The sequence below is a fragment of the Oryx dammah genome, unplaced genomic scaffold, assembly GCF_014754425.2.
Source record: "Oryx dammah isolate SB20612 unplaced genomic scaffold, SCBI_Odam_1.1 HiC_scaffold_29, whole genome shotgun sequence".
Lineage (NCBI taxonomy): Eukaryota > Metazoa > Chordata > Mammalia > Artiodactyla > Bovidae > Oryx > Oryx dammah.
The window spans coordinates 4,314,131-4,335,402 of record NW_024070213.1 but is presented as its reverse complement, the minus strand read 5'-3'; the positions used below and the strand labels follow the sequence as shown (position 1 = coordinate 4,335,402).

Below are 21,272 nucleotides of genomic sequence, written 5' to 3'. Positions count from 1 at the left end.
GGCACAGCAGGTGCAAAGGCCTTTGAACAGCGATCTGAGGGCAGCAGTTAAGATCAGCCTTGAGGAAGCATCAGTTGTTGATATCACAGCCAAAGCCCTCATCTTTGGAGTCACACAGGGCAGGAGAGTGCTTGGGGAGCTTGGGGACTTGCCAGGGTCCGGTGGGGCTGGTGCTTGGGCTGCGGGGGGAAAGGGAAGGCCGAGAGGTGGAAGGGAGCTCACTGGCCATGCAAGGGCCTTGGAGGCCAGGGTAAGAAGCAGGGGCTTTATCCTGCAGAGGGCCAAGGGCAAAACTGCAGAAGCGTTTTACATGAGGAAGTGACATCAGATTTGCACTTTAGAAACATCACTCTGGTTTCTGAGTAAGAGGAGACAAAGGAAGAGGCGGGCCTGTGCAGTGGTTAGGCCATCAAAGCTGGGGCCCTGTGATGGCATGGCTTTAAAATTCGCTCCCTACTTCCTACCTGGGGGCCACTGGGCATGTCCATCTCTCCTGCACAGGAGTGTCAGGCACTGCTAGAGTGAAAGAGCTTATGGTCTAGTGGGCAGTTAGGCAACCTCTTTGAGCCTCAGTTTCATCATCTGTAAAATGGGGGAGGGGGTAATATTCGTACCTGCTTCCAGATTGGATGTGATCAATGCGTAAAATGCTCAGTAGAGTCCCTGATATGTAAGGGCAATTGTTATTATATTACTAGCCCAGGCAGGAGGGCATAGACAGAACCAAGTGTGTGTCACAGGACTCACCATTCATTGGACTCCTAAGAGCTCAGTTGGTAAAGAATCCACCTGCAATGCAGGAGACCCTGGTTCGATTCCTGGGTTGGGAAGAGCCCCTGGAGAAGGGAAAGGCTCCCCACTCCAGTATTCTGGCCTGGAGAATTCCAAGGACTGAATATTCCATGGGGTCGCAGAGTCGGGCACGACTGAGCAACTTTCATATATCACATAAGCCCTAGTATCTCAGAATGTGACTGGAACTGGGCAGGGCGTTTAAAGAGGTGGGAAGGTTAGATGAGGTCATTAGGGTGGGCCCTAAGTCAGCGTGACAGACACCCCTAGAAGAAGCGGAGCTTAGGACCCGGACGGGCAGAGGGGGGCCGCATGAGGACACAGGTGGTCCCCTGCGAGCGGAGCAGAGGAGCTCAGAAGCAACCAGTCCTGCTGGCCCCCTGGTCGCAGACTCCAGGCTCCCGAGCTGTGTGAAACTGAGTTTCTGTCCTCGAAGTCCCGCATCCCACCCCACCCCAGCCTGTGCTATTTGTTGTGGCAGCCTTAGCAGAGTATGGAGAAGGAAATGGCACCCCACTCCAGTGCTGCTGCCTGGAGAATTCCATGGACAGACGCTACAGTCCACGGGGTCGCAGAGCTGGACACAACTGGGTGACTGACACTTTAGCAAGGTAGCGCCGTGTGCTGGCAGGGAGGCAAGACCAGCAAGGAGAGATGGATTGAGCCACAAGGGACACTGGCGTGCCAGCACATAGTAGGCACTCAGTAAATACCTGTAGAGTAAGGCTGGATCCTGGAGAAGGAAATGGCAACCCACTCCAGTACCCTTGCCTGGAAAATTCCATGGATGCAGGAGCCTGGTAGTCTATAGTCCATGGGGTCGCAAAGAGTCGGACACGACTGAGCGACTGAACTGAACTGAAGCAACTAAGACACACACACAGGGTCCTGCGTGCATGAGACCGAAAGGGAGGCCATCAGTGCCCTCGAGGAGGCAAGTCTCACCTGACGGGGCTGGGCGAGCACAAAGGGCTGGAGGGTCTAGCCCCAACACCGCCCAGCTCCCCAGTCATGTTCACCCCAGACCGCACTTCATGCCTCTGCAATGCTGGCGGGCACCTTGAGTCCTCCTGGTTTACTGAAAAAGAACTAAAGCTTTGACTAGAACAGGCATTGCCTCTGAGGACCAGAGCCACGGCCCTTCAGGGCCCCCCTGGGGATGCTCTGCAGGGGGTGGGGTTGCAAGTGGGGGCATGGAGTTGGAGAGAGGGACAGGGCTGCTGAGAGCAACTTGGAGCTAGTGGTAGATGGGTGAACTGCTTTGAAAGTGAGTGAATCTCCCTGCATGGAGAAACTTGTCTTCCAGAACCCCACAGAGGCAGCCAAGACCAAGTGCTTGCTGGGGCGGTGGTGAGGATGACCCTTCACTTCTCTGACATCAAAGAAAAGAGTAGTGAAAACCAATTCCGGCCTCTCTGGCCCTTTGGAGAAACATTTCTGGGTCAAGAATTTGCAGCGTATAAATTCCCCGTGTTTGAGATTCAGAGGAGGCCTGTACAGGGCTGGGTTTGTATAACCTTTCACATCACACGACTTCCTGCTCCACGGCGTCCCAGCAAGCACGTAGTCTAGGCCAGGGTTCAGAAAGATGGTCTGATGGATTGTGATACACGGACAGATTTAAAGACAGGTGGAACTAACATAGTGCTGGAGTCAATGATACCTAAAAAAAAAAGCTAAATAAACAACCAAAAAACTCATAGAAAAAGAGATCAAATTTGTAGTTCCCAGAGGTGGGAAATAGGGCAAGTGGGAGATGGATGAATGAAGGCAGTCAAAAGCCACCAACTTCCAGTTATAAGATACGTAAGTACTAGGGTTGTAACCTAGTGTAACCTCGGAGAAGGCAATGGCAACCCACTCCAGTACTCTTGCCTAGAAAATCCTATGGATGGAGAAGCCTGGTAGGCTGCAGTCCATGGGGTCATGAAGTCGGACATGACTGAGCGACTTCATTTTCACTTTTTACTTTCGTGCATTGGAAAAGGAAATGGCAACCCACTCCAGTGTTCTCGCCTGGAGAGTCCCAGGGACAGGGGAGCCTGGTGGGCTGCCGTCCATGGGGTCGCACAGAGTCGGACACGACTGAAGCGACTTAGCAGCAGCAGCAGCAGCAGCAGCAGGGTTGTAACCTACAGCATGTTTAGTTGCTAAGTCGTGTCCGGCTCTTTGTAACCCCATAGACTGTAGCCCACCAGGCTCCTCTACCCATTTGCATTTTCCAGGCAAGAATACCAGAGTGGGTTGCCATGCCCTCCTCCAGGGGATCTTCCCGACTCAGGGATCAAACCCACATCTCCTGCATGGCAGGCAGAGTCTTTACTGCCAAGCCACTGGAGAATCCCAGTATGCCAATTATCTCAATAAAACTTGAAGTAAAACAATTGTCAGACGGAAGACTCGGGGTCCTGGAACTGGCCTGATCAAAATCAGATTTTTTTTTTTTTTTAGTCTTGAAAGATTTTATAAAGAATACTTTAAATAATTGGCATGATGGTTTAATACTTTAAAAACATTGACAAATTCTTGAAAAACTACAAATTTCCATTATGTAAAACAATTCTAGGTCCTTGTAATACAAAATGTTTGGATAATATCTCTGAATTGCTCTTACAGTCAAATTGTGTTTTTGCTTTCTGAGAGGTTCCATATGTTTCACTCTTCAAAGGAGAAATTTTTAAAAAATTGGTATTTGCCAAAAAAAATTTGGGGGGGACGTCCACGTGGGCACTTGGGCTATAGCAGGAGAATGCTGGCAGGTGTCCAGTCCTCTTTGTCACCAGTTTCCCTCCACTGACACCAGCGTGAGTGTCTCCCAGGCAAATCTGCCACCATGACTCAAATCTCCTGAACTTTTTCCCTCTTCAGAGTCTGCCAGACAAAAGTCAGCATCTTTGAAGTGGAAACTTGTTTATAAATCCAAAACGTTTTTTCTTTGCAGAACATTTTTGAGCCTTAGCAGATTATTATTTTAACTTTTCCCCCCGAATATTTTCTCCATATTTGGGCAAGGCAAGAGACCAGGCAGGGACTCTTGGATCATCTTTTTCATAAGAAACTGCAGTGTCTCGGAGAACGCAGTGGGTTCCTGGGCCTTCTCTCTTTCTCACGGGGGTTTCTGGGTTTCAACTTCCGCTCTGCTGGCCTCTGACAAACTCCGTCCACACACCTTAGCTGGACAAGAAATGTCAGTCCATAAAAATTCCTGGAGGAACACCCCACCCTTTGCTCAACAGTTCTTTATCTCAGGCGTTTTCTGTTCCCTGGAGATAAGGATCTGTTCTCCCACTTCTTGGCAGGTCAGAGCTGAGAGGCCATCAAACCCCCGCCCCGTTTTACAGAGAAGCTGAGACATCAGGAGAGGGACGATGCGTTTGCGCCCCGAGAAGAGAATCTTTTTCTCCCAACACTTGCCCTTTGAAAAATTTCAAATCTGTAGAAGCATTTCAGGAAGAGTGCAGTCAATATCTGTAGTGACCAGCTGCTGATGGCACACTACATTTGCTCTGTCTATTCCTTTCTGTTTCTCCTTAAATATGTGTGTTTCAGCTATCGTGGCACTTCGCCCACAAGAACCCAGCACGTGTCTCCCTCTGTGCTGGGTGCTCAGTCGCTCAGTCAAGACTCTTTGTGACCCCATGGGCTGTACCCCACCAGGCTCCTCTGTCCATGGGGATTCTCCAGGCCAGAATACTGGACTGGGTTGCCATTTCCTCCTCCAGAGGATCTTCCCAACCCAGGGATCGAACCCAGGTCTCCCGCATTGCAGGCAGATTCTTTACCGTCTGAGCCACCAGGGAGGCCCATGAATACTGGAGTGGGTAGCCTATCCCTTCTCCAGGGGATCTTCCTGACCCAGGAATCGAACGGGGGTCGCCTGCATTGCAGGCAGATTCTTTATCAGCTGCGCTACTGGGGAAGCCTGTGTCTCCCTCTACAGAACCACAATCCGGGAAATTAGTGTCTGATCAATATCATTATCCAATACACATGCCGTCACTCAAGCTTCTCTCCTTGTTGTGCTAACTGCCGTAGTGCTCATTAGAGCCTGTTTCTAGGGTTGTGTGTGTGTGTGTGTGTGCTTTTGTTCTGCCGCCCTCACTCAACATGTGGGCTTCTAGTACCCCCCACCCCAACAGGAAGCTCGTGCCCCTCCCAGTGGGAGCTTGGTGCCTTAACCACTGAACTGCCAGGGAAGTCCCAGAATGTCTTCGTTTTGACTCAGGAGTTCATCAATGATCACTCAGTTCACTTAGCTGTTAGGTCTCTTTCAAGCTACAGTAATTCTCAGCCTTCTGCTTTGCTGTTTTGTTTTTGCTTTTGCCTTTTATGACATTTTCAGAGCATCCAGACCAGTTGGTTTGCAGAAAGTCCCTCAATTTGAATATGTCTGATTGTTTGCTGTAGATTTGACTTCAGTTGGACTTTCTGGTCAGGAAATCCCAAGCTGATGCTGAGCCCTTCCCAAAGCCATGATGCCAACAAGCACATGAGGTCAGTCCCTCCCGTACTGGTGACATTAGTGAAAGTGGAAGGCGCTCAGTCGTGTCCAACTCTTGGCAACCCCATGGACTATCCAGTCCATGGGACTCTCCAGGCCAGAACACTGGAGTGGGGAGCCTTTCCCTTCTCCAGGGGATCTTCCCAACCCAGGAATCGAACCAGGGTCTCCTGCATTGCAGGTGGATTCTTTACCAGGTGAGCTACCAGGGAAGTCTTATTGGTGACATTAGGTCTTATATTTTGTTAAGCTGGTGTCCTTAGATTTCTGCATTTCTTTCTCCTTAAAAATATTGTACCCTATGGTTTTAAAATCTGTTTTTTCTTTTTGGCCATGCTGCGTAGTTTGTGGGATCTTAGTTCCCTAACCAGGCATTGAAACTTAGGGCCCTCAACAATGAGAGCTCAGAGTTCTAACCACTGAACTACCAAGAAATTCCTTAACATCTTTTGAGATGATTCTTTCTTGAATCACTTATTACCAGGATGGCTGTAAAATAGTGATTTTTGGTTTTGTCATTCCCTCTCCTTTTATTCACTGGTGTTCTTCTTTGAAGAAGAATTTTCCCTTCTCCTTAAAACACTTTTTAGGATTTCCCTGATGGTCCAGCGTTTAAGACGCCATGCTTCCGGTGCAGGGGGTACAAGTTTGATCCCTGGTCAGGGAACTAAGATCCCACATGTGGCACAGCACCCCCCAGCCCCACCAAAAGAAAAGTCTTAAAATACTTTTGAAAGTATCAGTACTCATGGATTTGTATTTTATTCAATGGACTAAATATGTTGCTTTTATTATTGATTTTGTGCTCAAGTCCCCCTCCCAGTCTGGCCACTGGGAGCCCTTTCAAGATCCTTCTGTCCTTTCCCATCATTCTTCAAGCGCATCTTTGCTTTCTAGGCTCCTCTGGACTTTCCCTGTCTCAGTCCTGGAGTAGCCATGTCTCCAGGGTCCCCGGTGCCATTCACTGGGGGGTGGAGTTTGGGGTCTAGGAAAGTTCCTTGTAGCTGGCTGTCATTCCTTCTGGGCCCTCTCAGGAGACAGAGCTCGGGAGTCATTTTGTTACTGTGTCATAACACAATTACTAATTGAGAACACCACAGAGTTCTTCTCCTTCCCCCTACTCCAAATTTCCCTCATCCTAAGGTGAGAACCCAGGTCCTGACAACACCAGTCCCAGGGGACCCCAAAGTTGCTTCCCAAATGTCCTGCCTCCCACCCCACCACTGCCTCACAAGCAAGGACCAGAGTCTCTTTGTCCTTAGAGGATTCTCCACCAAGGGATCGCAGGCAGACAAAGTCCCTCAGATACAGCCTTTTTTTCAAGTGGTTATGTCATCAATATCATACACAGATCACTAGTTCCTGTTGGATTCCAACTTACATTTTCCTCCATTCTTTTACTTTTATTTCTTAAATGTAAAATCTAATGTTTAGGGTGTACTGGGAGACGTGCACGATTCCTGACTCTAGAGGGAACACTGGTCCACGTGATGTCCCCAACACTACTGTCAAAGGCCCCCCACGAAGCAGGCCTTAAAACTCTGCTCCATTCCTTTCGAAACAGCCCTGGGCTGGGTGGGAGGACTCCTGTGCTCCGTCAGCCTCAGGCCCACCGGCAGCCTTGGCAAGTCCCTGGCCTCCCCAGACCTTGGCCCTGCACCTGTGAACTGAAAGAGTCATACCAGAGGTCTCCGGACAGCTCACGCACCCAGGACTTCAAAGTTTCCACGACACCACTTTCACCCCGTTAACCTGTTTCACCTTCACAAGAGCCCAGTGAGTGGCACAGAGTGGGGTTTCCATAGAGAGAATTCCATGGAGGAATTACGGGGCTCTTTACAGTATGGAAACTGAGGCTCAGAGAGGGGCTGGTTTGCCCTCAAGGTCTCATTAGGTGAGAAACGCCCTGAAAACACCGCTCCATCCTCAGTACAAAGCGCTTTGGTCAGGGGACGCAAGGCGGGTGGGGCGGATGGGGCGGGTGGGGCGGGGAGGGGTTGTGGGGTTGGGGGAGGTTCAGTGGGGATAGATTTGGGAGGCCCGGGCCGGGTTTATGCAAATACCCTGCGAGGAGGCTGAGGATTGGCTGGCTCGGGTGGAGGCGGGGCGTGCCCTTGGCTCAGGGCCGACAGGTGCGCGCGGCGGGACAGGCGCGGTCCAAGATCGCCCCCTGGACCACCTTCCCGTCCTGTCGCAGCTTCTCCCAGGCGATGCCTCCGCTCTGGGTAGTGCTGGCCCTGGGCTGCCTGCGACTTGGCTCCGGTAAGCGAAGAATGAGAAGCGGGGCGAGGGGGGGGAGGGTCTGTGCCCACCGTGGACGGGGCGTGTCCTGCATCCCCTGATTCTCCTGAAGGGTCCTGAAAGGCATCTGGATGGGAACTTGACTTACTCCAGGAATAGGCCTGGGTGCCCTGCTCTGCGCCAGGCCCTGTGCAGGCTCTGGGGACCCAGATAGGACTACTAATAGGTAACATTGATTACTAAGCTTTCTCTGATGGGAATTCAAGGGCTCTGTGCTGGCTGTTAGAAGACACAGGAGCTGCTGGAGAGCAGGGGAGGGTCTGGACTAGAGTCATGGTGATGCTTTGACTCGGGAGGGGAAGCACATTTTTAGGTGAAGGAGCAGCATGGGAGGAGGCGGCTGTCAGGGTCTACCCTGGGAACCTCCCGCTCATTGTCCATCGGTGTGGCTGGAGCGTGAGGTCAGGGGATGAGCATACAGTCAGGCTGGGGACCCATGAGGTAAGGCCCAGAGCTTCAGGGCCTCACTGCCCCTTCAGAGAGGCTGGATCGCTTTGGAGAGCAGTGGGGAGCCCCCAAGGGGCCCAGCAGTAAGGGGTTGCAGTCAGCTTTGCAGGTCAGAGAGCAGAGAGTGGGGGAGGGCTGGTTACTAGGGTCCAGGTGAAGAAAGTGGACTCAAACCAGCGAGATGCGTGGGAGGGGCCGTGGGGTTCTTGGCGACCAGATTTCTGTTGGGGGTAGCGAGAGGGCAGCAGTTCAGCCGGATTGCCCGGTTTCTGCTCAGGATGGCTGGGTGGGGGGAGGGGAACAGGGGCTCTCCCCGCGTCTGAGACAAGCTCCTGAGATGGCCTGTGGGAGAGGGAAAGCCAGTGCCTGGCACCAGCGGGTGCTCACTGGCCGCAGGCGTGCGCGTGTGGGCATGCAAATGGTTGCCTGTGGGTATGGGCAGTTCTGCCGGGGGTCAGCTCCCATCCTTGCTGCCTCCTCCAGGTGTGAACCTCCAGCCCCAACTGGCTAGTGTGACCTTTGCCACCAACAACCCCACCCTCACCACGGTGGCCTTGGAGAAGCCCCTCTGCACGTTTGACAGCTCAGTGGCCCTCCACGGCACCTACGAGGTCTACCTCTATGTGCTGATCGACTCGGGTAAGGGCTCTGCTGCCCTCGGGCTGCTCGGAAGGTGGCTTTGACCTGTCTGTGGGCAGGAGGGGAGGAGCCAAGGCAAGGGGTGCTCCATCCATGCAATCAAACCACCCCAGGTGCCTCACTGACACCTCTGGTATCTGCTCTGTGCCAGCCCTGGGCTGGGGACATCTGACCTGGAGGGACATCGAGTCTAGAGGGGGAGATAACAGTGTCGATCACGGAGCACTTACATCCTGCCTGGGGCTTCGCAGACCTTAGAGCTGATCATCACAACCTGCCTGCAAGGTGTCTGTTAGGATGCCCGACACAGGGGCCCAGAAAGGCAGAGTGACTCGTGGGAGCTCCTGAGCTGAACAGCGAATCAGGGTCTCTGGTCCTTGAGCTCAAGTCCTTCCCGAGGCTTCCCGAGGTGGTGCAAGATCGGTGTTTGGGAGGTGTGCTGGCTCTGGGCCAGCCCCACCTGTTCACTGGCAGAGACCCTGGGGTCCGAGAGGAGGAACCCGATGACTGCCTCTTAGCTTTCAGCCATTTATAGTGGTTCGTGTAGGGCCCTGATTTTACTGACTGCCTACCTATGCCCAGTCCCAGTCTGTGGGCACTGCGGGGTGTTTTCCTCCCGTCTCACAAAGGGTCTAGAGAGATACGGTGAGTGGTCCAAGATCACCCAGCAAGTAAGGAAGAGATCCCAAGACCCAGCTTGGCACTGGCGCAGAGAGGATGCTTAGGGACGTTTGTTGAATGACTGAGTGAGTGACTCAGCCCGGCACTGCCTCCACAGCTAGCTTCAGGAACGCCTCTGTGCAGGACCACACCAAGACCCCTCTCAGCTCGACATTCCAGCAGACCAAGGGGGGGAGGACAGGGCCCTACAAGACTGCGGCCTTTGACCTGACCCCGTGCAGCGACTCGCCCAGCTTGGATGCTGTCTGGGATGTATCCCGGGCTTCGGAGATCCTGAATGCCTACCTGATCAGGGTGGGCACCAACGGGACCTGCCTGTCGGACCCAAACTTCCAGGGCCTCTGCAACCCACCCTTGTCCGCAGCTACGGAATACAGGTGAGTGTGAGCAGCTGCTGGAAGACGGCAGGTGAGCCCCAGCCCCGACTTGATGTGGGGGAAGAGGGCTGCCTAGAGCTGGGTGAAGCATCAGAGGCCACATTCCTTCAGAGCCTACCACGTGCCAGGACCGTCGTGGGTACCATGAAGGATTCCTGGCTTCCTGGGCGGGCGACCGTGCACAGGGCCCTGTGCTCGGAGGGACTCCCTCTTGGCTTAACACTCTGCCATCACCATCTTGAAAGCCTTAATGTTTAAACAAGGGGCCACATTTTCCCTTTTGCACCGGGCCCCACAGAGTGCACACCTGATCCTGGCCCATCACCCGTGTAGCAGTTTGTCTGACAGGGAAGGCACAGTGGTCCAGAAGCGGAAGGGGTCACTGTGGCAAAAGCTGGGGTTTGGTGTGAAGGCTTCTCCTTGCTCTGCAGTGTGCCCTATCGTGGCCCACCCCAGAGCCGAGGGCCCCCGCTTCATTTTCACACCTGTGTCCTGAGCATCTTCTCGGGGCTGAGTTGGGGGCTCAACGGTGACCTAGGCCCGGGGGGCTTACCCAGTGCCAAGCCTTGACTACACCCACTCCAGTTCCCATGGAGACACCTGGACGGGGGTCTGTGTAGCCTCTGGGCCACATCTGGACCCAGGCCGTCACTCACCTCCACCCTCTCACACAGCCCTCTCCTCCCCTCACCTCGGCCAGCAGGCAGGACTTGAGTCCTGATGTCCTCACTCCCGCCCTCGACTCTTACCTCTGACCTTGTTCTTCATGGGAGAAAACCTCTCCCTCCTGCTTGAGCCTACCCTACCTAGGGGACTCATCCCAGCCTCTGCAATTCCCATCTTCAAACCTGTCGAAGCAGGGGATTAAGCAAAATCCTGGATGGTATGAAGATTTTAAGGGTCGTCTTCTTTTTTTTTACGTGTCAAACTAGAGGCTGTTGATTTCTTTGATCTCAGAACATTCATCCTTTTTAACGGAAGGTGAAGAAGGCCTAAGGCTATGGGTATTCTGTACTGGTCACCTGATCTTCCTTTATGATTTGCAACACTTGATTGGGATTTTTCTGCCTATAAAGTTAGCCCTTGTCAGAGGGCAGCGGTGTTGCAACAGAAAGCATTTCCTTGTTTTTTTTTTTTTTTTTTTTCAGTCACTTTTGTGAGACCAAGGACCAGGCTAGGAATAGAGGAAGGCAAAAATGCAGGAGGACAAACGGGTCAATACTCCGCAAGTCAGCTATGAGTGTGATATAGTGACAAAGAAACAGAGGGGCTCCCAGAGGGAGAGCGCAGGCTCTGAGGGCTTCATGGAGGAGGTGTCTGAGCTGGGAAAGCCGCCCAGGGGGAAGGTGATGCCGACGCAAAGTCCAGCAGCAGCCTGCTGCCAGAATACCCCCCTGCCACCCCACCCATCGTGGCCACCTGGATTTTCATCTCCCACAAGTCCCAGTTCTGCCCCCAAACCCCCAATCCCGCCCCCTCCCCATGGCCAAGGCTCACAGGATGGATAGAAGTCATCCCCGCTCCACTTCTTTCCAGGTTCAAGTATGTCCTGGTCAATATGTCCTCGGGCTTGGTACAGGACCAGACCCTATGGTCAGACCCCATCCGCACCAACCGGCGTAAGTGGTGGGGGTGGGCCGGGGGTGGTCCTCAAGGGAACCTGGGCAAGCAGACTCAAGCTGTCACTCAGAAAATTCTCCCCAGACACGGGCAGGTCACTGGATTAATAATTTTCCCCATCCTCACCCGCTCCCTCCCTCCCTTCCTTGAGGGCCAGGTCATGTGACACAGGAAGGTGGAGGACTCTCGGGTGTTTGGCCCAGCTGGTGCGAGTGTTACGGGCTTCCCTGGTGGCTCAGGGGTAAAGAATCTGCCTGCCAATGCAGGAGATGTGGGTTCGATCCCTGGGTCAGGAAGATCCCTTGGAGGAGGAAATGGCAACCCACTCCAGTATTCTTGCCTGGAGAGTTCCATGGACAGAGAAGCCTGGTGGGCAACAGTCCAAGGGGTCTCAAAGAGTCACATAGGACTGAGCGACTAAGCATGCACTGGTCAGCTGGACAGGCATAACTGGAGACAGAATCAGTGGGCATCTTCAGCCCTGATGATGCATTTGCCTTTAAAGGGCAGGGAGGTTATCGTGCATTCAGACCCTAACCCACCCCCTTGTTGAACCCTGCCAACGACAGCATCATTATCACGTAAGATGGTTCCGGAGGCATCTCAGCCACAGGGGCAGCAACCCTGGAGGCAGCAGGGTGCCATTCTCCTGGAGAGCCCTGTGGTTCTTCTAATGTGGGTGTCTTGCAGGCCCAAGCATCTGCCCATGATCCTGCCTGTCTGTCCTCAAGCCTCCAGCCGTGTTCTCAACACAGATCTGAGGTTTATAAATTCAGAACCTTATCTGTTGAAGCTTAGGGGCAACAGAAGCGATTTCCCAGAATAATTTTGACGACCCGTGACCCTAATTTTAGACCTCCCAGGACTTCCCTGGCGGGCCAGTGGTTAGAACTCCGCGCTTTCACTGCTGGGAGCCCAGAATCAATCCCTTTTCGGGGAACTAAGATCCCACATGCTGCATGGCACAACCAAAAACACCAAAGAACCCCCTTGCCACTCACAGTGATCTTGTGGGTCAATTAGGGCATGGCGAGGTCGCCTGAGATCACAGGGCCAGTGAGGGTGCAGATGGGCAGGCCTGGGTGTGACTGGGTGGTTCCGTCCCATCCTCCGGTGACACGGCCATGCTCTGTGGTCCCACTGGATCAACACTGCCCTGGGACCAAGAGTCCCAAGTTCAATCCCAGCCGCTGAGCCTCACTGCTGTGTGAGCCCTTCAGGACCTCAGTTTTCCCATCTGAGAAATGGGAAGGACTATCCTTGCCCCGCTTCCCCAGCAGGGCTCCTTTGAGCAGTCCAGATGAAAGCCTCAGGCCCTGCGCTCTAACGGATCAGTCCACGTGGAGAGCGTGCCCTTGGGGACCAGACAGACCTACGGCTTGAGGCCGGAGTCCGAGTCCCGTTGAACAGGCACGCAATCTCCCTAAGCTGCACTAAGCGATCTGCAAAACAGGGTCTCGTGGGATCTACCTGGGACACTGGACGGGAAGTGGCCAGCTCACAGGAGGACCTATGATGATTTGTCCACTTAGTTCCAATGGGTGGCATTGGTCAGAGCAGAGGGAGGCCACGGTCCCCTGGCTTCATTAAATTAGGGACCTCCCAGTTCAGTTCAGTCGCTCAGTCATGTCCGACTCTTTGTGACCCCATGGACTGCAGCACACCAGGCTTCCCTGTCCTTCACTGTCTCCCAGAGTTTACTCAAACTCATGACCATCGAGTCGGTAATACCATCCAGCCATCTCATCCTCTGTCATCCCCTTCTCCTACTGCCCTCAATCTTTCCCACCATCAGGGTCTTTTCAAATGAGTCAGTTCTTTGCATCAGGTGGCCAAAGTATTGGAGCTTCACCTTTGGCATCACTCCTTCCAGTGAACACCCAGGACTGGTCTCCTTTAGGATGGACTGGTTGGATCTCCTTGCAGTCCACGGGACTCTCAAGAGTCTTCTCCAACACCACAGTTCAAAAGAGTCAATTCTTCAGCGATCAGCTTTCTTTGCTCTGCCTGTATTTTGTTTATAATCTGTATCCTGTCTTCACTGGAAGACTTGAGACCGTTTATCATTTAAAATCATACAAAAAGGCAGTGATAAGAAGCCTAGACACACGCAAGACAAAGCCAGGGAGTGGAATACGGAGGCAAATCTAATTCCGCCTCAGACCCAGGGGGAGGCACTGGCCTGGCCTTGCTTCATCCCTGAGATTTTTGGCCGCCACGGCAGGCACCCCCAATCCCTGGGAGGAGGCTGGGCGATGCCGTGTCCAGGGAGTGACCGCCTGCCTCCCATAGTCACCCCATACTCGGCGATAGACACGTGGCCGGGCCGGCGGAGCGGGGGTATGATCGTCATCACGTCCATTCTGGGCTCCCTGCCCTTCTTCCTGCTCGTCGGCTTTGCTGGCGCCATCGTCCTCAGCCTCGTGTGAGTATCTGCCAGCTGGGGGGTGGGGGGTGCGGTGCTTGGGGACACACCCCACGGGAACTCTTCCGAGGTGGGGAGATCCTGGGAGTAAAGCTGCCTTCTGCTCTGGGTAGGGTGGGGGGGTCCAGTGAGATGGGAGAAGGGTCCCGGGGAGGCCCAACTCAAGTCTTCAGCTGGGTAAGAGGGGCTTAGAGCCAAGGCCCTGTGGGTAGGACCATCCCCAGCTGCGACACAGCGGTGCATCTTGGGCAAGGATTGGGCTGGCCGAAAAGTTCGTTCGGGCTTTTCGTATCATCTTATGGAAAAACCCGAACAAACTTTTTGGCCAACCCGATATCTTATCCTTCTATGCCTCAGTGTCCTCTTCTGGAAAATGGAGATTCTGATCAATATTGTCTGCCCCATGGAGGTGCAAGGGATAAGTGAAATAGTCCTTCTACTATACGGCCTACTGGGCCCTCAGGCGGTGTTGTTCAGTCGCTCAGGCGTGTCCTGCCCTCTGTGACCCCATGGGCTGCAGCACGCCAGGCCTCCCTGTCCTTCACCTTCTCCCGGAGTTTGCTTAAATTCATGTCCATTGAGATGATGATGCCACCCAACCATCTCATCCCCTGTGGCCCCTTCTCCTCCTGCCCTCAATCTTTCCCAGCATCAGGGTCTTTTCCAGTGTCAGGACGGAATCCAAGTACTAAACAGGTCTTAGCTTTTGTTATCAAGATGGGGACACTGAGGTCTGTGGTGGGAACAGAGGCCCAAGGTCACAGAACCCATTAAAACAGAGCTGGTCCGGAGCTCCCAAGTCACCTGAGTCCACTGACAACTCTGATGTGCATCTATTTAGGTTAAGACTGGAGGGGTCCCCTGGGGTGTCTGGAGCAGCTAACAGAGCTGCCTGATGGGAAGACAGGCATGCAGTCACAGGATGGAGCAGGGAGTGAGTCAAGGCACCCATGGGTGCAGGTGCTGTGGGAATCCAGAGGAGAGCAGTGCAGATCCTCCCTGGAGTATCAGGGTGGGCTTCCTAGAGGAAGGGACAGCAGGAACAAATTCTTATCAGGACTGAGATGAATTGAAAATTCATGTGGGGTGCGCATCTCAGCAAGAGAGGCAGGAGACCCAGGCAGCTTTAAAGAAGGAGAGGGGGGATGCTTGTCCCAGTGTGAGTGGAGAAGGTGGATGGAAAAGCTTCTTGGAGTGGGTGAAATTAAGTGGAAAAGTAGAAATCAGACAGGCAGATTTAAAGACGTGGGGTGGGTAAAGGACAGAGTAGGGAGACGGCAGTGACCTTGGAAATCAGATTGCTCTCTGACATTTAGGTTAATAAAAACAAATAGTAGATGAGACTAGCCACCAAGGGACTGGTCCGTCTGACCAGATCTGGGAGCAGGTGGGATGTGGTCACCTCCCTCCCTCCCTTTGGACAGCATCCTAACCATGGTCCTGTTATCTGACTTCCATCTGGTTCTTCCACTGGTCTCTCCTAGCTCCTGCATCCCAGTTCCAGCTGCCCACAGGTCCCCATTCTTGCCCCAGACAACACCCCAGGCCTTCCTATCAAATGCCTGCGATGCCTTTCTGTGCTTCCACTCTCTTCAAGGCCAGACTAACTGCCTCCTCCTCCAGGAAGCCCTCCAGTGGCTTCCCTCACCAGACTTGTCCACCCTGCCTGGTCATTGTGTGCTGTGATCTGTCTCCCATAGAATCTTAGCTCTTTGGGGACATTTGTCCAGCTCAGTAAGACTTGTAAATTGTCCACCCAGTTCCAAAAGAGTTACACTTTCCTTAACACAGGGCCTGGCAAACAGGAAACAGTCCAGAAAGACTGGTCTTTTGAATGCAGGCCTAAGGTGACCTCTGTGAGAGCCACGTCTAAGTAGAAAGGTCCCTGCCCAGTTGAGGGGGGTGGTTAGCTCTGCGCCCCTAACCCCGGCTTTGTTCATCTCCTCTGTCAGGGACAGGGGCGATGCTGACAGGGCAACAAGCCACGACTCCCAGATCACACAGGAGGCTGTCCCGAAGTCCCTGGGGACCTCGGAGCCTTCATACACGTCTGTGAACCGGGGGCCACCCCTGGACAGGGCCGAGGTGTATGCCAGCAAGCTCCAGGACTGAGCCCGGGTGCCTCTTCTGGGCAGCCACAGTCCCTCCAAGGGCCTTGCCCGGGGGTTTGTGGGGAACAGTGTTCACATCCGGACCCCACCCAAGGCGACAAACACAGACCTATGGATCCAACTACAGGAAAGCGCTTAATAAAACCTTCCCAAGATTTTGAGTTCAATGAATGACTGAGATGCTGAGTGAATGAATGAGTTGCTGTCATTTTGAGGGGTTGCGTTGTTTCTCCAGGGGGTGGGGGCAGGGCTTTCAGTCAAGGCGAGGGTGCAGAGGGTAAGGAGATCAGGGCTGGTGGCATACCTTCTCTGGAAGATGGGAAATCAGCGCCCCCATGGATGGGTTCACGGGAGCTTTAGGGGCCGGCCTATGACAGGTTCAAGTACATCCCGGTTGATATGTCCTTGGGCTTGGTACAGGACCAGACCCTATGGTCAGACCCCATCCACACCGACTGGCGTAAGTGGTGGGCCCCGGGCGGGCCAGGGGTGGTCCTCCAGGGAACCTGGGCAAGCAGACTCATGCCGTCACTCAGAAAATTCTCCCCAAGGTGGGAGGGGGGTTCAGGATGGGGAAGACGTGTATGCCCATGGTGGGTTCATGTTGATGTCTGGCAGAACCAATACAATATTGTAAAGTAATTAGCCTCCAATTAAAATAAATAAGTCTAAATTAAAAAAGAAAGAAAGAAAGAAAGAAAATTCTCCCCAGACACGAGCAGGTCACTGGATTAATAATTTTCCCCATCCTCGCCCGCTCCCTCCCTCCCTTCCTCGAGGGCCAGGTCACGTGACACAGGGAGGTTTGGCCCAGCTGGGGCGGGTGTTACAGGCTTCCCTGGTGGCTCAGGGGTAAAGAATCTGCCTGCCAATGCAGGAGACGCGGGTTCGATCCCTGGGTCAGGAAGAGCCCCTGGATGAGGAAGTGGCAACCCCCTCCAGTATTCTTGCCTGGAGAATTCCATGCAGAGGAGCCTGGCGGGCTGCAACCAAGGCGTCTCAGAGAGTCAGACAGGACTGAGCAACTAAGCGCGCACACACACCAGACGGGGTACACGTGTGGTTATTAGATGCTGTTTGGGGTTTGCTGGCTTTGAGGTCCTGGAAACCAGCCTGGGCCCAGGGTGCACCTCTATGGGCGGCTCATCCTATCATCACATTCCCCTCTGCCCCCGGTCAGCTCTTTGTCTCTGGAGCTCAGCTTCCTCATCTGCAAATGGGCTGATGTAGACAGTTAACTTAAGGGCCGTGCACACCTGGGTCCCTTCACAGCTTTCTCTGAGGAGCTCCCCAGAGGTGACACGGGGGAGGGGCACCGAATCCTTCTGGGGGGCGGACGGGCCCTCCCAGTCTCTGGTCTCCACTCAGATGACTCAGTGCTGTCTTCTGAGCCAGGTAGCAAGACTGATTCCCTTTCTGGGGTCTGCAAAACAAGCCAGCCCTACTTCCCATCACTGGAAGAAGAGGTTGGTCAGGGGACTTCCCTGGCAGTGCAGTGGTTAAGACTCTCTGCTTCCAATGCAGCGGGCAGGGGTTTGATGCCTAGGCGAGGAACTAAGATTCCATGTGCCACGGGGTGGCCAAAAAAGAGAAGAAGAATTCTGTCATAGCAGGTTTGGTTAAAGCAAGAAGCTACCTGACACCGTGAGAAAGCACCCTTGCGCTGACGGGGTGCTCTCAGGACAGTGGACCGTCCTCCAGGGCCACGGATGCTAGACGTGTCCAGAGGCACCAGAGGGGTCCATAGCTGACAAGGCAGGAGGCCCCCGTGGAAAAGGGGTAAGCCATCTTTGGGGAGCTGGGGATTGGGGCAGTGAGCTTGGATTCAAGGGCAGAGGTCAAGCATTTGCCAGCTTCTGCTGCTGCTGCTGCTGCTAAGTCGCTTCAGTCATATCCGACTCTGTGCGACCCCATAGATGGCAGCCCACCAGGCTCCTCCGTCCATAGGATTTTCCAGGCAAGAGTGCTGGAATGGGTTGCCATTGCCTTCTCTGTGCCAGCTTCTAGCCAGTTCTAACTAATCAGCAGAACAATCCAAGCTGGGGGGTGGGGGTGGGCAGGAGAGGCTGGGCTTGGTGCCTGGGTTCTGGGCTGGACTCAGACTTCCCAGAAACGTTTAATGATACATACCCACAGAAGTGACTTTTCTGGCTCACATCTCAGATTCTGAAGGAGCCCATCCTCCCATAACTGAGAGGCCAGGGCTTCCGCGCTGAGTCTTCCTCCTCTGCACAGATGTGGCTTCCCCTCCGACCGCTGTAGACAGGCTGTGTGACTGGGGGCACGGATATACCCTCTCTGCGCTTCTCTGACTGCCTATGTGCATAGAAAGCCAGGCTGCTTCGGAAGGTTGCTCCAAAATAGGTGATTTTTTCTGAAATATAATCAATCCCAAGGGAATGTCATTCAATTAAATCCACCCAAACCCTGAGCCCCAAGCTTAGGAAAGCTTGGAGTCACCCATCTGGTCAGAATAGAAATGCACAGAGGAGTTGTCAGAGGGGAGACCCTGGACAGAGCATGGTCTGACCTTGGACACACAGGTCAGGCTATGCTGTAAGAACCAGAGGTGGGATGCCCCTCCCCACCCAACCAGGGCAAGCATAGCCAGGAGGGCTTCTTGGAGGAGGCGGTGCTTTTTCTCAGTTTCGTCCTGTCTCTAACCCAGAGCTCCCGAGGCCAGAGGTCATGTTCCATGCCCTGTCCCTGATAGATAGGTGCTCATTAAAGAGTAAAAAAATTCCTGGAATGCCATATATATTTCTTGTTTCTCCATTTTTAACTGAATAATTCTAAATTTGGCAAGCAGTGGCGCATATAGTCTGCTTGACAAGAGAGAAGGGGCTAAGCTGCTCTTTGGTGAGGCTCAGTCTGGTCCCCTGCAAGTTTCTTGGGAGTGCTTCTTTCGGTCTCCTTCCAGCCCCTCCCCAGAACCCGTGATACCACCACCGCGATCAAGATGACGGACACCCCCCCGGAAGTCTCCTGCTTTTTTGTACAGCCTCTCTCCTGTCCCTCCTTGCCACTCCCCCACCAACTGATTGTGCTTTCTGATGCTAAAGTTTCTATAGCACATTCTATAATTTCATATAAATGGAACCACATAGAAAGGTCTCTCGTTGTCTGGCTTTGCTCCCCTCAGAATAATTATTCTGAAGGACTTCTCTGGTGGCCCCGTGGCTGAGACTCCACGTTACCTATGCAGGAGACCTGGGTTCTATCCCTGGTCACGGAAATAGATCCTACATGCCAACTAAGAGTTAGCATGATGCAGCTGGAAGGTCTCACATGCCACAACTAAGAAATGCGGCCAAAATAATTAAATAAACACCCCAAACATTATTTTGAGATGCACCATATTGCAGCTTGTACTAGCATTTGGCTCCTGTTAACTGCTGAGAGGACTCCACTGTGTGAATATTCTACAGTTTGCGGATCCATCCTTCACCTGTTGATGTGCCGTCTGGTTGTCCCAGTTTGGGACTGTTATGACTAAAGCCGTGATGAAGATTTGTGTACAAGTTCCTGCATGGACACTTGTTTCACTTCTCCTGGGTAAATCCCTAGGGGTGGAACCACGAAAAGCCTTTTTACTTTGAAACCCTTAGAGATTCACAGGAAGTTGCCCCAAAGCCACAGAAATACAGGGGATAGCTGTGGACCCTTCTCCCAGTTAGCCCCAGTGTGAATATCTTGTATAACAATAGCATCATTATATCAAAACCAGGAAGTTGATATTGGGGAAATCCACAGAGTTGATTCACAGCAGCCCAGTTTCACAAGCACGTATGTGTCTGTGCGCGTGCTCTGTGCGATGTTATCCCCTGTGTGGATCTGTGCCACTCTTACCACAAGCAGTGTACAGAGCTGTGAATATTGTAAATCAGAAAGAAGGCAAAAGTCGCGCAGTCGTGTCTGACTCTTCGCGACCCATTGGATTGTATAGTCCGTGGAACTCTCCAGGCCAGAATACTGGAGTGCGTAGCCTTTCCCTTCTCTAGAGGGTCTTCCCAACCCAGGGATCAAACCCAGGTCTCCTGCATTGCAGGTGGATTATTCACCAACTGAGCTATCAGAGAAGCCCCTATTAGGGGGAAAAAAAAGATACAGAACTTCCCTGGTGGTCCAGAGGTTAAGAATCCACCTCTCAGTGCAGGGTTCAATCCCTGGTCTAGGAAGAGCCCACCTGCCTCTGGGCAACTAAATTCAGGGACCACGACTGCTGAGCCCTCGCGCCCGGGAGCTCATGCTCCGCAAGTGCGAAGCCTGAGCACCGCAACAAGAGAGCAGCCCCTGCCTGCCAGTGAGGCAGAAAGCCCGCGTGCAGCAGCAAAGACCCAGCACAGCCGAGAAGCAAATGCGTGGAGTAAATAAAATGTTTAAAAAAGAAAAAAAAGAAGATAAAGAGCACCTCCATCACCACAAGGCTTTCTCCTGCTACCCCATTCATAACCTCCCCCCAAACCGCTAGTAATCACTGATTTATTCTCTCCAACTCCACAAGTTTGTCTTCTAAAAAATACTGTATAAGTGAAATCATAGTGCATATACCCTTTTGGAAAAAAAATTTTTTTTCTTTTTTGCAGCAGCATAATTCACTTGAGGTCTGTCCAGGTTGTTGCAGGTATAAACAGCACATTCCTTTCTATTGCTGAATCCTGTCCCGTGATGTAAACAGATCAGAGTTGGTGCTTCTGTTCTCCCACTTGAAGCACAGCTTGTTTGTTTCCAGTTTTTAGCTGCTGTGAATACAGTTGCTCCGAACATTTATGTCAGGCTCTTACTTGAACATAACGTTAATTTTTCTGGGATGAAGACCTAAGTGCTGTTGCTGGATTGTATGGGAAGTGCATGTTTACTTTGGAAAGAAATCACCAAACTATCTTCCAGAGGAGCCGGAAACCATTTTACGGTGCCAGCAGCAGTGTACGGGTGACCAGTTTCTGCACATCCTCACCAGCGCTTGGTGTGAATATCTTTTTTAAATTTTAGCCACTCTGATAGGTGTGCCGTGGCTGTACACCTTCACATTCCCACCCGCTGGGGTGAGAGTTCCTTGGCAGCACTTGGTACGGTCAGGCTTTTAAATGTTGGCTATTCTGTACAAACAGCTCATGGAGCTCAATATCAAAAAAACAGACAACCCAATTAAACAATGGGCAGAGAATCTAAATCAACTTCGCTCCAAAGACATTCAGTTGGCCAAGAGGCAAAAGAAAAGAAGCTCAACATCATTAACTATTGAAAGCGAAAGTGCTAGCTGGTTTTTGCAACCCCATGGACCGTAGCCTGCCAGGATCCTCCGTCCAAGGAATTCTTCCGGCAGGAATACTGGAATGGGTAGCCATTCCCTTCTCTAGGGGATCTTCCTGACTCAG

At 52.8% G+C, this 21,272-nt stretch overlaps 1 protein-coding gene across 1 annotated transcript; it reads left to right on the top strand.

The window, feature by feature from the left end:
- The first annotated feature begins 7,448 nt into the window (after positions 1-7,448).
- Positions 7,449-16,102, top strand: UPK3A (uroplakin 3A). The gene is made up of 6 exons (XM_040234556.1): positions 7,449-7,555; positions 8,525-8,680; positions 9,459-9,738; positions 11,275-11,357; positions 13,651-13,783; positions 15,736-16,102. The coding sequence occupies exons 1-6, from the start codon at positions 7,504-7,506 to the stop codon at positions 15,893-15,895; spliced, it is 864 nt and encodes a 287-aa protein (XP_040090490.1). The 5' UTR covers positions 7,449-7,503; the 3' UTR covers positions 15,896-16,102.
- The last annotated feature ends 5,170 nt before the right edge of the window (positions 16,103-21,272 follow it).